Here is a 15,498-nt window from a genome sequence, read left to right on the forward strand (position 1 = left end):
ACCACTCAGACCGCGACCAGTTCTATTGCAAGGAAGCCGATCATCAGAAGCGCGGTGCCCTCTCGAATGAATCGAATGGGCGATACCCGCGCCAAGTTTCACGCTCTGAACTGGTCACCAGTGTCTCATCATCGTGGGTGGGAAATCTTTTCCTTTCGGAAAAAACTTGTGGTGAAAACTTGCCTACAGAAATGATCCTGTGAAGCACAGTCTTGCCGGTCCGTTGGTAGGGAAAATGAACCGACCGCGCTGATACATTCTACGCTAGCGATGCGGTAGGCAAGGGAGACCAAAGCACGCTTACGATTATCAAACCCAACTACGTTTAGTTATAAAATCAATCTCAATTTAGTACTAGGTACCAGGGATGCCACATATACAGATTTTTCTGTAATCATGCAGATTTTCTCGTAGCTTTTCATACAGAATTCTGTATACCAATATTTACAGATTTTGCGAAATCATACAGATTATACAGATTTTTCGAAAATTTACAGACTTTCAAACAGATTTTCCGCGAAATATTACAGATTTCATACAGAATTTTGGCAAAAAATGGTGATACAGATTAAAAAGATTTTTGAAAGGCAAAATACAGATTTAAATGTGGCAACACTGCTAGGTACTGTACGAGAACAGTCATCGCTCATCCGTTTGGTTACTATGCGGCTGACAGAAGACGCACTTTCCATCCATCTTATACTTATGACACACATGTGATACAAGAATCACTGTACAATTGCGCTTGAAATGAGTGCCATACTGAAAATTCTCTCCGTTCAAGTCAGTCTTGTTAGAATTTTCTTGACACTGCGTACCGTTGTACAGGAATCACGCTCGTATCACATGTCTGTCCGGGGTATTACTTCCCATCAAATCAGCTTAGTCGCTAGCCGGCAATTTTATTTTTGTTGTTGAAAAGCACGTGGTTGAGATTGTTTTGACGCGAGCCGCGCGCTAAGGCTTTTCATGTAGTAGTGCGATGAGCTCAACTCTCTAGTTTCTCTTTGCGCCCAACGTTTACAACGTGATAGGCAGAAACCATTCGTTTTACTGCATCTAATTTTAGTTGATTGGTTAGTAATGAATTTGTCATAAAGCTGAAGCAGTTTTGTGAGGGTAGTAAAAATGATCGGGAATGGTTCATTCCCGTTAGAATGCTTTTTTTCCAATGGGAATTAAACAGAGCTCACCTTCATAGCAGACAGCAGAGAGACGTTAATGGCGGGAAATCGCTACAGCAGCAGGCATCGTCGGAAGCACGTCGTTGGTCAAGCCCCTCTGCAGTTATCGCTTCTCGGCCTAAAGGCTAAGATCAAAGTGTAGTATCTGTTCTTATCAGCTTAACATCTGATAGTTCTCCCATAGGGAGACACCAAATGTTAAACTGATTTTTGGAAAAGGGCGGAATGGTTAGGGGCTTGCTCCACTTCCGCCACGGGTTGGCCCGGTATTGCAGTACCGCCGGGATCGGCCCACGTAATCTAATAAATAAACTAGTTAAGGAAAGGAAATTACAGTAGCAGACACTTATTTCTGAATTGCCTGTTCAGTGCTTTCTAAACAGATGAAAAAAATATGCAAACCTGTTTCCGCTCAACAGCGCAATTGTGCAGGTTCGTCACGAAAGGGATATGAGGGGCCCAGAAGCAAAGGGGTGTAAGTGATCATTTTCTAGATTTTGAGCTGAGCATATCATACAAATTTTCAGATATCAAACTTTCAGGTACTTTTTTAAGATTGTTTCTACGATGATTAGAAAAATTACGATAAATCTGAGAAAATTGGGTTGATTTTGAAACTCCATACATTTTGTATGGGATGAAAAATTGGTCCAAAACTTTGAACCTCATTTACTCGAAAGTGGATTTTTGTCACTTACACCTCTTTGCTTCTAACCCCCTCATATGCAATCTTATGCATTCTGTCCGATAGAGTCAATGGAGTTGATAAAAAAAAAAATGATTAAAAATGTATTGCTTGGCAGCTGATGATAAGATCTATCATCAATCTTTTCAAATAGGGAAGTGGAACCATCTCGGCAGGGGTCCAATTTTGGGCACTTTTCTGCTATAACTCATCCAATTCTGAACTAATTGACACAATTTTTGGAACGCGATGAGATACTTAAAAAAGATAAAATATTAATGTTCAGTTTTCCACGACCAGCGCAACGAATCCATTTATTTTCCATGCTCTGTCGCAGCGAACTCAATATGCAAATCATTTTTGACCAATAATATATTTTCAAACCATTGTGCGGCGCACAAAGTTGTAAAAAGAAGTAAGAAGAAGACATGTAAACATCGTGGCTGTCAGTGAGCTGTCTCCTCTCTCTCAGATCACAACCTCAGGTCATATGATCCATACTATAAATCGTTCACAATTCATGTGGTCATAAGTACCTGTAAATGCTGGAGAAAAATGTTAACGAGAAATATGAATTCTATGGTTTTTCAAAGGCGAAATCTGTTTACATAGCAACACAGATAACAGATGTTTATGCTAGTACAAATTTTTCGCAGAATCATGTGTAAATGTTCAAAACGATATACGTTGGCTCACTACCGCCATCTACTCAACTGATTGCGACATTACATCTAACTTGTATGCAAGAATAGTTCAAAGTTCCACTTTCATTCAAGATCGAATACAATCTTGAATGTAAAATTGCGTAGTGCATGCAATCTTGAAAGCGATCACTAACTATCGATCACTGCGCCATCTCTAAATGATTGCCACATGAGTTTCAGATGCTCGTTACATACAAAATGGCTGTTGAGCATTTTTACACACATTGCCAATATAAGCATAAACGTCTGTTATCTGTGATAGCAACAAATATTATCGCATGTTTATTTTAACATCGGTTCAATTGACCCCATTAAACTAATTGAATTTGTATTGTTATCAATGGTAGTTTACTATTTACTATATTCCTTTAATTTATTTGGAAACAATAGAAAAATTGTTCATCTATTTCGTGTCATAACGTCCTCACTTGGATAAAACCTGCTTTTCAGCAAGTTTTCTATAAGTACTTCTTCAGTTATTGATTGAGAGATTCCTCTGCTAACACGGTTTGACGTCTGTCAGTCGTTGCAGTTTTGGCGAATAAAATTCGATAACCGAAACATCTTACAAGTGATTTTGTATTTGATTATACAGAGTAGAATAACATGATCCAAGCAACAATAATATTTATTGTTATTTATTTGTTACAAGTTGTTTTTAAGTGTAATTGAGAAATAAATTCTTTTTCAATAAAAAGTCCATGAGAACTTTGCAGGCACTTTTCCAACTGTATGAAAACAACTTAAATTAATTTCTATTGACAGTAACTTTAAATTATTAGAGAACTATTGAAAACCAATCGAATCAATTAGTCACTTATAAAGCTAATGTTCACTTATTGTACGAATTATATGGGCTTGATTTCTATTGTAAAAAGTAACAATGTATCTACTGTGTGTTTTATTGTGAACAATAAAACCAGTCATATGTTAATAATATGTATTTACCATGTAATGAATGGTAATTTTTTATCCGGGCTGCTACAAAAAAAAATCTGTATGTTTATTGAAAAATCTGATGTATACATATGTGGCACCTATGGTCCCGTCCCACCCTGTTATTTTCAACAATTCCCCAAGGAAATGGTATCCCTATCCCACAACTGCAATGTTTACGTAGCTAACATAACAAGTGGTTCAAGCTGGCATCCTATCTTTCTACACAGGAGCATAGATTTAAGGCGGGGTAAGAAAACAAGAAGTCCAGAACAGTCTACACACTTAATTTTGATTACCGAGTTCGGTATTTTTTTGACGAGATTAAAACTGCTGAGCACCGTACTCGTTCAGAAAGAATGCATTGTTTACCTTTTCCATACGATTTTGACAGTTGTTTTACTGAACCTCAGTAAAATCGATTACCGAAACTACCGAGATCGTACTGCTGTTATAAAATCTGTTCAAGAAAGCACTGAACAGGCAATTCAGAAATAAGTGTCTGCTACTGTAATTTCCTTTCCTTAACTAGTTTATTTATTAGATTACGTGGGCCGATCCCGGCGGTACTGCAATACCGGGCCAACCCGTGGCGGAAGTGGAGCAAGCCCCTAACCATTCCGCCCTTTTCCAAAAATCAGTTTAACATTTGGTGTCTCCCTATGGGAGAACTATCAGATGTTAAGCTGATAAGAACAGATACTACACTTTGATCTTAGCCTTTAGGCCGAGAAGCGATAACTGCAGAGGGGCTTGACCAACGACGTGCTTCCGACGATGCCTGCTGCTGTAGCGATTTCCCGCCATTAACGTCTCTCTGCTGTCTGCTATGAAGGTGAGCTCTGTTTAATTCCCATTGGAAAAAAAAGCATTCTAACGGGAATGAACCATTCCCGATCATTTTTACTACCCTCACAAAACTGCTTCAGCTTTATGACAAATTCATTACTAACCAATCAACTAAAATTAGATGCAGTAAAACGAATGGTTTCTGCCTATCACGTTGTAAACGTTGGGCGCAAAGAGAAACTAGAGAGTTGAGCTCATCGCACTACTACATGAAAAGCCTTAGCGCGCGGCTCGCGTCAAAACAATCTCAACCACGTGCTTTTCAACAACAAAAATAAAATTGCCGGCTAGCGACTAAGCTGATTTGATGGGAAGTAAGATGGATGGAAAGTGCGTCTTCTGTCAGCCGCATAGTAACCAAACGGATGAGCGATGACTGTTCTCGTACAGTACCTAGTACTAAATTGAGATTGATTTTATAACTAAACGTAGTTGGGTTTGATAATCGTAAGCGTGCTTTGGTCTCCCTTGCCTACCGCATCGCTAGCGTAGAATGTATCAGCGCGGTTGGTTCATTTTCCCTACCAACGGACCGGCAAGACTGTGCTTCACAGGATCATTTCTGTAGGCAAGTTTTCACCACAAGTTTTTTCCGAAAGAAAAAGATTTCCCACCCACGATGATGAGACACTGGTGGCCAGTTCGGAGCGTGAAACTTGGCGCGGGTACCGCCCATTCGATTCATTCGAAAGGGCACCACGCTTCTGATGATCGGCTTCCTTGCAATAGAACTGGTCGCGGTCTGAGTGGTTTTTGATCAATTTTTATATTAATTAATGCGCAAAGCAGGCAATTGGTGATTTGATGTTGCATGAAGAAGAAGAAGAACGATGGTGTTTTGAAAAAATCCTATCCTTACAACACAGGGGAAGTTTTTAAAATGCCTCTATAAAATCTAATTAAAAACGGTTTGATGTACGGTGTTAGACTTTGGACGGATTACAAATTAAGTACCTTATCAAGAAAAAAATGTTAAATTTAAATTTATACGTTCAATATGTAGTCCGTCCAAAGTCTAACACCGTACATCAAACCGTTTTTAATTAGATTTTGTTTTAGATTTTATAGAGGCATTTTAAAATCTTTCCCTGTGTTGTAGGGATAGGATATTTTTCAAAACACCATCGTTCTTCTTCTTCTTCTTCTTCATGCAACAACAAATCACCAATAGGCAAGGGATCAAATTGGACAGGACGGGACCTATTTGAAATACCTGTCGTTGCCACTATAACTAGGTAAATTTTAAATTTCATTATTTTTTTCTTTGGGCACACGGTGAGAATGCGTATCTAGTCCAGTAGGGTATGAGTGTCATAATTAACCCTACGCTCCCAAATTCATCCTATTTGAAAACAACCGATTTATTACGTTCTTTTTGTTTTCATGCGTGCTCACTTCCAACAAAAAAAAAAAGAAACAACTAATTTAGAAAAGTCAATGATTCTATATTTTTTTAAAAAAAAGAGCACTTTTTCTAAGCCTCTATGATTTTTTTTCAGATTGTTAGATCTTTGTTTTGATACCTAAAATCAATTTCAAAAAGATTTATTCAAATCACCTTTTGACAGCTGGGCAACTGCTTGACAGCTCCGCCCAGTACAAAATCCGACGAGGGGTGATTCGACAAATCGCTCTCATACAAACTTCAAATTGATTTTTAAATATGTTCCCGGGCTCCAAAATTCATGAAAATTTGGATTTCGGCTCAGTTTGGCGTGCAGATTCAGAATATGGAATTATCTCAACATCGCTTAAAAAGCCAATTGACATAGTTATTGCAGATAGTACCCAAAAGCAAAATAGGGGTAAGTTGATCATTGTATTGAATCGGACAGAATACATAAGATTGCACAATTGTGCTGTTGAGCGGCAACAGGATTGCATATTTTTTTCATCTGTTTAGACTTTGTTTTAGTTGATGTAAACTGTTTCCATAATTCAGCCATTACTTATACTTGTGTGTATAAACAAACTATTGTTTACGTTGCCTGTGGAATTTACCATAACAAAGTGAACAAAAAGTGGAAAAAAAAACCGTAAAACATGAAGAAGTTTTATCTGTCGCATATTTTTATTTCCGATTGATCTAGCACAGACAAACAGACGTAACACTTGCGAAATTTCCATCGACCACGCTTTTAACGATCATTTTAAATTTTCATAGTTGTGGCTTTCACAACCAGAGGCGCGCACATCGTTTTTCTATACGTTTGACGTTTCACACTAGCGCCTTCTGTTGACGATATTGCACAACACAGTGATTTGTGCAACTTTTCCACCAGGTGATGGTAGTGTGAACTGGGCGATGGATTTCCATGAAAATCGTTCAAGGTGTTACGTCTGTTTGTCTGTGGATCTAGGTAGTCATAGGGTGGCCAGATGATTTTCTTTGACATCGGTAGACTTAATGAATAAAAATCGGTAGTTATCGATAGGCTTGAAAAATAACTTGAAAGCCAGACATATCGAGTTGAAACAGAATCAACCTGATGAATTTTTGGGAACATAGATAACCATAGAGCATACACTCCAAATAGTGAATTCAAAATCATGGGAAATATTGAATTAACATAGTCTTCTTTCCAGAGATTGTTCCATGGATGACTCCAGTTTTCTACTGGAATTCTCCCAGGTATTCCTGCTGGGATTCTTTCAGGATTTCATGCTGAGATTTTTTGGGAACTATTCTTTGAGAAGCTCTTGTTGGGATTCCTCCAGGAATTTGTCCAACGATTCCTCCAGAGATTTTATCCAGCCACCAAGGATTTTCTCATGGAGTTATATTTGGTATTTCTCGAAGAATGCCTTTTGAGATTCCTTCGGGCATTTTTGCCAAGTTAACTCCAAGATTTTTTGTGAAGTTTTCAGCATAAATACCTACTGGGATATTTTAAGCATTAACTGTCGCAGTTACTCCAGAAATTCATCTAGAAATCCCTTCTGGGATTCCTTTTGGGATTCCTCCAGCTATTCCTCCTGTGATTTCTTCAGGAATTCTTTAACGAGTTCATTTAGGATTTTTACAGAGATTCTTACAGATATTCGTTTAAAGATTTCACCAGGGATTCTTTTAGAAGTGTATCCAGTGATTCCACCAAGGATTGCTCGAAGCATTTTTTTCCAAGAATGTCCCCAACAATTTCTCCTTATATTTCTCCAAGAATTCCAGAATTCCTCCAAATATTTCTGCCATGATTGCTCTATGAATTTCTGTAGAGATTTTCCTTCTAAGATACCGCCTGAAAATCCTTTTCTAAAATTTCGGCTGTAATTCTTCCTCCCGTGATTTCTTCAAGGATTCTTCCAGGAATTTCTAGGGATTCCTCCGAGACTTTTTCATGGGATTTATCTAGCAATATCTGCTGAGATTCCTAAAGCATTTTCTGCTCCTGAGATGCATTCAGGGATTTTTTACACTGTTCACACACTCAGGGGTAATATTTTTTTCGTTTTTGGTCTTATGTTTCGTCTAACTGTAACTATCATGTCGAGTTGTTGTTGGCAAATGACTTATTTGGTTTGTCTAGTTTTGCAACGGACTGTACACTGTGGCGTAGAGAAGTTTATGAATTGGAATTTCTGGCGGAATCCTAGAAGAAAAATACAAACAGATATTCCTTAAGCAATCTCAGGTGGAACACCTGGAGGAATCCCTGAAATTCCCGGAGGAATACAAGTAGAAAAATCCGGGAATCTTGAAAAAATGCTTGGAGCAATCCCTGAAGTAATCTCCGGACAAAACTCTAAAATTATTGGATCTGATTTCAAAAATTCATGCCAACTTTAATTCCAAACTTTAAAATTTTATTTCAAGATATTTCAACATTGTTGGTTATCCGGATGGAAAATCGGTAGTGTTCGGTAGGAAATTTGAAAAATCGGTAGTTTCAGGGCTACCGGTTCACAGGCGCCACCTGTAAGCATGTGGAAAATCGGTAGGACTACCGAGAAATCGGTACGTCTAGCCACCCTAAGTCAAAGCTAGAAATCGAAAGAAAAAGTGTAGTTCTTTCAAAGAAGGAAAAATAATTGTTTTGATGGGAAATCTAAGAGTTCTGGAAAGCCAAAGTTGAGCGATTTGTATGGAGATTTAACTTTTTTGTGCTCCGTCCCAAAACGGATATGAATGTTTTTAAAACATGTACCGAAGGAAAATTTATCAAACACCGATGACGAAGTTTCGACAAGAAATTGCAACGTTTTTGTAAGAAAAATGTTCAAAAGTACAATTTTGAAAACTTCGAATCAGGGGTGAAGTTGATTAACCACTGTGTCAGTATAGATTCACAAAAAAGTATTGCAACAATATTGCATCACCCTAACTCACATCGATATGTCTGAAACCAGTACATACAAAAATGTCGCCTTCAGAAAAGTTATGGCTTTTGGGTTTCTGAAAAACTTTGCTGAAGCATCTTTGTAAGTCCTTTGTAAGGTTTTGGAGATATCTTGGTGAGTCAATGTGATGCAATAATGTTGCAATACTTTTTGTGAGTCTATACTTATGACGGACGTATACGTTGAGTAGCCAATTATTGTCGATTTTGTACCTTGTCAAACACGATGATATGAATTCACCGCGTGTGAAACCATAGTCCAGCCGTCTACCAATGAGCAAGCGGGAGTCTGACGTTTCTCCGATTTCACTAACACAAGCACCAGTTAAGGTGATGGCTAATTGAGTTGTCCAAAAAAAGTCTCACGAAACCTACTGCAAGCCTATCCATATACGTGAGAACAAAAGATGTTTACAAAGTTCTTACAGATAGATTAACACGGGAAATCTGAACACAAACCACTACCACACAGGAATTTGGATTGGTCAATTCTTCTCGATGATTCTGAGCTGAGACTCGCGAAGAGGAAAAAAGCAACGTCAAGTGTAGCTCAACTGAGCTGTCAGTTGTAGCCCGTTTGATTACGTTACCTAAAACGAGGAAAGTATTGCTATCCGAGATAAATTCTGAAGCCAAAATTCACTCCGAGCAGCATTTTCTTCTCCTGTGCTGTCAAAAATAAATTGAAAGCAAAATATTCCAATGATTACATTGCTTGGCGATGCGAAATTTCGCCTCAACATGATTTTGTGCGTGAATGGGGTTCAATCACACTGCATGTGAGATGATACGGTCACGTACGTGTTTGAACCACCAGCCCTAAACATAATGTCAACACAGACAGGAAGAAGAAGAAAATAACAAACTGGAGAAAAAGAAGACCGTCTTCACGAGTCTCGTCTCCGATTCTGAGATGCCCACTGAAAGTTGGCTGCGTGCTGCCAACTTTCAGTCGGCCTCTGCTGCTGTTTGTGTTAGTGAGATCGGAGAAACGTCAAACTCCCGCTAGTTGATTGGCTGGCGACGACTCTGGCGATGGTTTCACCCGCGACGGATTCATATCGTCGCGTTCGATAATTCGATAATTCCCCTTAAGGGGGAAATCGACAATAAATACAATATCAACCGTGGTGATTTGCCCAATATTCTGGCTACCCCCTATATTGAAGAGGTATACACTGAGGCAAAAATACTTAGGAATTTAATAAGTCGCAACTTATGAAAGGACTATTTTTCTGTTTCATTACTCGCTTATTGATTTCATAGTTGTCATAAACGTGTTCCATATCAACAACTTACGATTGGAGCATGGTTGTGAAAAAGCCATAATTGAAATCTATGAAAATCTTTACAATGAGGGTATGGATTTCAGCTAGCTTCGTCTTAGACAAACAAGCATTACTCACAGATCAGTTTTCGGAGCTATCGGACACTCAAAATCAAATTGATTTTCTTTAAGTGCCCATAAACTCTCTCAAATCAACAACAACATTGGAATTATACGTAAGTAAAATGATCGATTCCTCTTAATTGATCCCAGCGTTTTCGCAAAAGTGACAAAAAGCAAGTTTGACTGCATTGTGTAGAAAAACAAACCGCATGCAAACTTGCATTCTTTAATGAAAGTACTTATCAATGATCGATGAAAAGAAATCTATCATTTTACTTACGCAGTAATTCAAGATGCATGACATGAGTTGGAGCAGAATTATTTCATCACAAAATTCAAAACATAATAAATACGAATAACATTTTGCTTGTGACATGACATTCATAATTACTAATATTGATTTCTATAAGTTTCAATAGTTGATTTCAATAAGAGCAAACATACGATAGTTATAGTTTTAATCCAATGATATTCCTAAGCAAAACTTATGATTTTGGTAAGTGACTGGACATAAAAATTTTCCTCTCTTAATCATAAGTGAAATTTATGGCTTTCAATAATAATCGTAGTGTCACCAAATCTTAAGGGGATCTTATGCTCTTCCTAAGTGTTTTTGCCTCAGTGTATTTCTATGTACAAAAGTGGACCATAGGTATGCTTTGTGTAGGTAACGGCACTGTTATTTTGTACCCGTAAGTTTGAAAAAAAAATATATACCTAATTCCGACATATAAAAAGTGGCACTTCGACATTTCATCATTATTGCGTTATCCACCTAGAGTGTTTCACTAGATCAAATTCAAGTTAAATCTTGCCTTTAACAATTTGGATAAAAATGCCGCGCATTCAGCTTCAATCATCAGATGGGGAAATTTTCGACGTCGAGGTTGAGATCGCCAAGTGTTCGTTCACTATCAAAACGATGATGGTCGATCTGGGCCTGGAGGACAACTGTGAAGAAGTGGTACCCCTGACCAACGTGGACTCCAACATTCTTCGGAAAATCCTACAATGGGCCAACTATCATAAGGACGACCCGGAGGCCAATCCCGAAGATGGGAAACCCGTCGACAGGCGCACCGATAACATCTGCGAATGGGACCAGGAGTTCATGAAAGTCGACCAACAAACGCTCTATGGGCTGATCAAGGCTGCAAACTATTTGGACATCCGAGGACTGATGGCGTTGACGTGTAAAACTGTTGCCAACATGATGAAGGGAAAGACAGAGGAGCAGATGAGGAAAATGTTCAATATCCAGAATGATCTAACTCCGGAAGAGGAGCAACAAATTCGCCAGGAGAACGAGTGGTGTGAGGAAGTTGAAATTGTTGCGGATTAAATAAAAATGTTCAGCTTAAATACCTAGATAGCTTTTTATTTCTTAATTGATGATTCAACGCTTCCCCCGTACCGGTTTTACATCCATTTCACTAGTTAACAGCATTTTTGAACTCGGTAAGCTGATGATCATTTTTGGTGTAGAATCATGCGTATGGACTTATCCACCGATGAACCAAATTCATCGCGGTCCGAGAATTTTGACACTAGAGCGGGGTCTGTTCCAATCAGAATCGTCCAATTCTGATTGGAACGGCCCCGCTCTAGTGTCAAAATTCCCGGACCGCGATGAATTTGGTTCATCGGTGGATAAGTCCATTGCGTACTTTTCAACTCGTAAATAATCAATTGTTACCAACCCAAAATCAAACTTTTTTGATAATACATCTTCAGCAGCGTTGCAGTGTTTACCGATTCGAAGTTACCGCTCAAAAATCACAATGCAAGCCTTAAGAATCTCTATAAACTCGTAGTTCACGATCTTTGCCCTATTGTGTTCAAGTTGGGACATTGTTGCATTGAGTAGAATGTCGCAATAAATTCAGGTTGCTACATTGTCGTTATTGTTGCGCGATGGCTGAATTTTGATTCACTGGGCGCATTCGACAATGATTTTTCTTGAGGGCCTAAAGGTCCCATTAGACATGACAAATATTTGGCCAAACAAGCCCAACAAATGACCAACACAACGTAAATCATGGCAACTTCGGATGAATGTCGGACTACCATGGCAAATATTTGTCATTATGACAAACAGTCTAATGGCCCCTTAACTAACTTGATCGATTTCTCTTCGTCCACTCTCTCTTTCGCTAATAACTTGATCAAAACAAACAAAATCATTATTCTTTTTGTTTCTAGAGCCAGATGTAGTCGTGTACCATGTACCGTAGGGTACCGATAATAAAACCCAAAGTCACCCCATATTCTGAAGTGATAAGCATTACTCTATGAGAAAATGAATTATTGAAGAGTTTTGTTCCTTAAATTCTGAATTTCATTTTTACTGAAAATCCTTTTGTTTTCGTTTGAACAAGGATGTCCAACTCGCTCCGGATGCTCATTATACTCCGAACTCCCCTATGTTTTATTTTTTATTAGGTACAGTTTGAAGATGAGAACAATAGCGTATACCTACGTAACGAAATTATTGTGTCATACCTACACTTTTGTAAAACAAAAATACCGAAGACAACAGGCAGCACTTCAACGTTTCGATTTAAGTTTCATACGTATTGTGTTTACACATTGAATTACACTCAAGTTGAATCTTTGCCCTAGCTTTTTGCTTCGACAAAAATGCCGTACATTAAGGTGGAAACATCAGATGGAGAAATTATCGACGTCGATGCTGTGATCGCAAAGTGCTCGTCCACCATCAAAACGATTATGGACAATCTGAGCCTAGAGGGCAACCTTTGGGAAGTGATACCACTATCCAACGTGGACTCCAACATCCTGCGGAAAATCCTACTATGGGTCAACTATCACAAGGACAATCCAACGGAGGAAGATTGTGATGGGGAACTGAACGACAGGCGCACCGACAACATCTGCCACTGGGACAGGAAGTTCATGGAAGTCGACCAGCAAACGTTGTTCAAGCTGATGCAGGCCGTACACTATTTGAATATCAGAGGACTGGTGGTGTTGACGTGTAAAACTGTTGCCAACATGATGAAGGGAAAGACACAGGATCAGGTGAGGGGAATGTTCAACATCACGAATGATCTAACTAAGGAACAGCAGGATCAATTTCGCAGGCAGCATGAATGGTACCAGGAATATAAAAGTGATTCGGATTAGTATATAATTAAAATAAATGTTAATTTTGTCCACATATTCAACCTTGACAGTTTTGAATCTGTTTTTATTGGTGTCCTTATAAAATTGCTTTTTTTAAGCAACAAATTGCATGAATTTGCCTATAAATTTTTTTGCATTAAGATATAATGATTTCACATCTTCAGAAGAAATGGTATTTTGACGTCCTGAACAAGTTTGTAGAAGGCCACAAAACTGTTGAAGCTACATGAACTCCTAGGCTATTCTATTAGTGTCGCAGACCACATTCAAATCGGACGCCTCATTAATTAGTTATTGATTTTTATCCAGAATGAAAATCTTTGATCATGATGGTTCCACTATTCGATGGGCATCACTGCAATGTGCCTTGAAACATAGTAGCCATGATTTCTGTGTGCTATATTTGGCGCCATGTGCAGCAATGTTGCCTGCTGGGGAGCTGAATGATCATTGTTGAAGTTTCTCCAGTTGGATAATACACTAAGGTCTGAGGTGGAGGTGGATGATGATGTAAGAGGTCTGCAGGAAAGGGATGTGTGGGGGGGGGGGGGGGGGGGTTTTCTTTTTGTTGAAGGGGGGGAGGGGGGGGGGGTTTAATATATGGGAGGCAAGGAGGGTTTTTTTTGGGTTTTTATTTTTGTGTATTTTAACTAGTTGCTAATTCTACACTCTGGCAAGGAGGGGTTAAATGGCGGTTTTCCTAAAGATGATTTCTGGAGTATGGTTCAGCGTCTTACAGGTCCATGGAGCATAGCTCTGAAGAGAAGTAATTTTCAAGGATATTCTAGGGCATCCTAGAACTTCCGCGAATAAAGGTCTTAAGATCTACAAGCGTAATCGATGGATTGTTATCACATTACTGATACGGTGCAACATCCTACAGGTCTTTAGAGCATAGTTCTGTAGAGACGTAGAGTAAAGTGGGGCAAAAGTTCGAGTGGGGCAAGAGTTTCTTTTGAAGTTTTTGAGCTCAATACAAATTATTTCTTTCGGGTGTCAAGGTTGTTCGAAGCCTTTTTGAAAAAGAATCTTTCACTCCAAAAATTATGAAAATTGATCAATATTCCGAAAAGTTATGACAAAATGTTGGTTTTTGATCAAAAAATTGTAATATGCGATGGTCCTTCCAACGCATGGAATGGAATTGTAATGAAATGGAATTCGATATTTTATTTTGGGGCGTAACTAGATATATTTTGAAGATGCTTTAGCATGTATAACTTTTTGCAAAAATAATTTGGAAATCATATTTTACCCATAGTGGGGCAAAAGTTCGAATTGTGGGGCAAGAGTTCGAGTCATGTAGCAACTTTAGGTAAAAACCTAAAATTCTGCAAAATGTACATATTATTTCTAAAAATAATGGAATTAGTGAGAAAATTCGATCAAAGTTCAAATAAAATGTTGTTTCATCTGAATTTGGCGGAAAACTACTAATTTTTGGTGTAGTAAATTTAACCCTAATTTGGGTAAAACCCAGATCGAACTTTAAAGTGTATTTCGGTTCAACATCAAATATTAATTGGTATTAGGTATTCAGATTACCAACGCGTCGAAATAGTGTGCTACGGTGAACGAAATTCCATCAACACTAGATACGAACTTTTGCCCCAGTGGTGGGGCAAGAGTTCGAATTAGACACACACATACAAAAAGTGTTGTAACTCAAAATTGGAAAGACATTTTGCGTAACTTTGTTCAGCAAATTTTAAGCTTAAGGATGGTAGAATCACCACACGGTATTCATTTATTTTTATCCGCTTCGATTTCTTGAAAAAAGTTGAATTTTCAACTAAGGTCGAACTTTTGCCCCACCTTACTCTAGTTTTCAAAGATATTCTAAGATCTCCAATAACTTCCGAGAGTACAGGCCTGAAAATCTACGAGCGTAATCAATTAATTGTTGCTATATTATTGATGCGGTATAACATTTTACAGGTCCATGGAGCATAGTTCTGAAGAGAAGTAATTTTCAAGGATATTCTAGGGCATCCAAGAGCTTCCGCGAGTAGTGGCCTTAAGATCTACAGCGTTATCGATGGATTGTTGTTACATTATTGATACGGTGTAACATACTACATGTCCATGGAGCATAGTTCTGAAGAGATGTTGTTTTGAAGGATATTCTAGGGCATCCAATAACTTACGCAAATAAAGGCCTTAAGATCTACAAGCGTAATGGATGGATTGTAGTCACATTACTGATACGGTGCAACATCCTACAGGTCCTTAGAGCATAGTTCTGTAGAGACGTAGTTTTCAAAGA

At 38.4% G+C, this 15,498-nt stretch overlaps 2 protein-coding genes and 4 non-coding genes across 6 annotated transcripts; 4 read left to right on the plus strand and 2 right to left on the minus strand.

Annotated features, from left to right (window-relative positions):
- On the minus strand, positions 1 to 214 carry LOC115254372 (small nucleolar RNA U3). Its single transcript, XR_003891819.2, has one exon. It is a non-coding gene; the product is annotated as a small nucleolar RNA U3 (small nucleolar RNA).
- Positions 215 to 1,289: 1,075 nt separating this feature from the next.
- On the plus strand, positions 1,290 to 1,484 carry LOC115254415 (U2 spliceosomal RNA). Its single transcript, XR_003891846.2, has one exon. It is a non-coding gene; the product is annotated as a U2 spliceosomal RNA (small nuclear RNA).
- A 2,569-nt stretch (positions 1,485 to 4,053) lies between these two features.
- On the minus strand, positions 4,054 to 4,248 carry LOC134284334 (U2 spliceosomal RNA). Its single transcript, XR_009995766.1, has one exon. It is a non-coding gene; the product is annotated as a U2 spliceosomal RNA (small nuclear RNA).
- Positions 4,249 to 4,895: 647 nt separating this feature from the next.
- LOC115254368 (small nucleolar RNA U3) lies at positions 4,896 to 5,109 on the plus strand. Its single transcript, XR_003891817.2, has one exon. It is a non-coding gene; the product is annotated as a small nucleolar RNA U3 (small nucleolar RNA).
- Positions 5,110 to 10,716: 5,607 nt separating this feature from the next.
- On the plus strand, positions 10,717 to 11,470 carry LOC115260174 (S-phase kinase-associated protein 1-like). The gene has a single exon (XM_062859264.1). It carries the CDS (start codon positions 10,921 to 10,923, stop codon positions 11,425 to 11,427), a length of 507 nt encoding a protein of 168 aa, XP_062715248.1. The 5' UTR covers positions 10,717 to 10,920; the 3' UTR covers positions 11,428 to 11,470.
- A 1,255-nt stretch (positions 11,471 to 12,725) lies between these two features.
- On the plus strand, positions 12,726 to 13,232 carry LOC109418178 (S-phase kinase-associated protein 1-like). Its single transcript, XM_062857185.1, has one exon. The coding sequence runs from the start codon at positions 12,726 to 12,728 to the stop codon at positions 13,230 to 13,232; it is 507 nt and encodes a 168-aa protein (XP_062713169.1).
- The last annotated feature ends 2,266 nt before the right edge of the window (positions 13,233 to 15,498 follow it).

This window comes from Aedes albopictus, chromosome 3 (genome assembly GCF_035046485.1).
Source record: "Aedes albopictus strain Foshan chromosome 3, AalbF5, whole genome shotgun sequence".
NCBI classification, from domain to species: Eukaryota; Metazoa; Arthropoda; class Insecta; order Diptera; family Culicidae; genus Aedes; species Aedes albopictus.

Coding starts and splice junctions, on each gene's coding strand:
- LOC115260174 (XM_062859264.1), top strand. CDS start 10,921: ATGCCGCGCATTCAGCTTCAATCATCAGATGGGGAAATTTTCGACGTC.
- LOC109418178 (XM_062857185.1), top strand. CDS start 12,726: ATGCCGTACATTAAGGTGGAAACATCAGATGGAGAAATTATCGACGTC.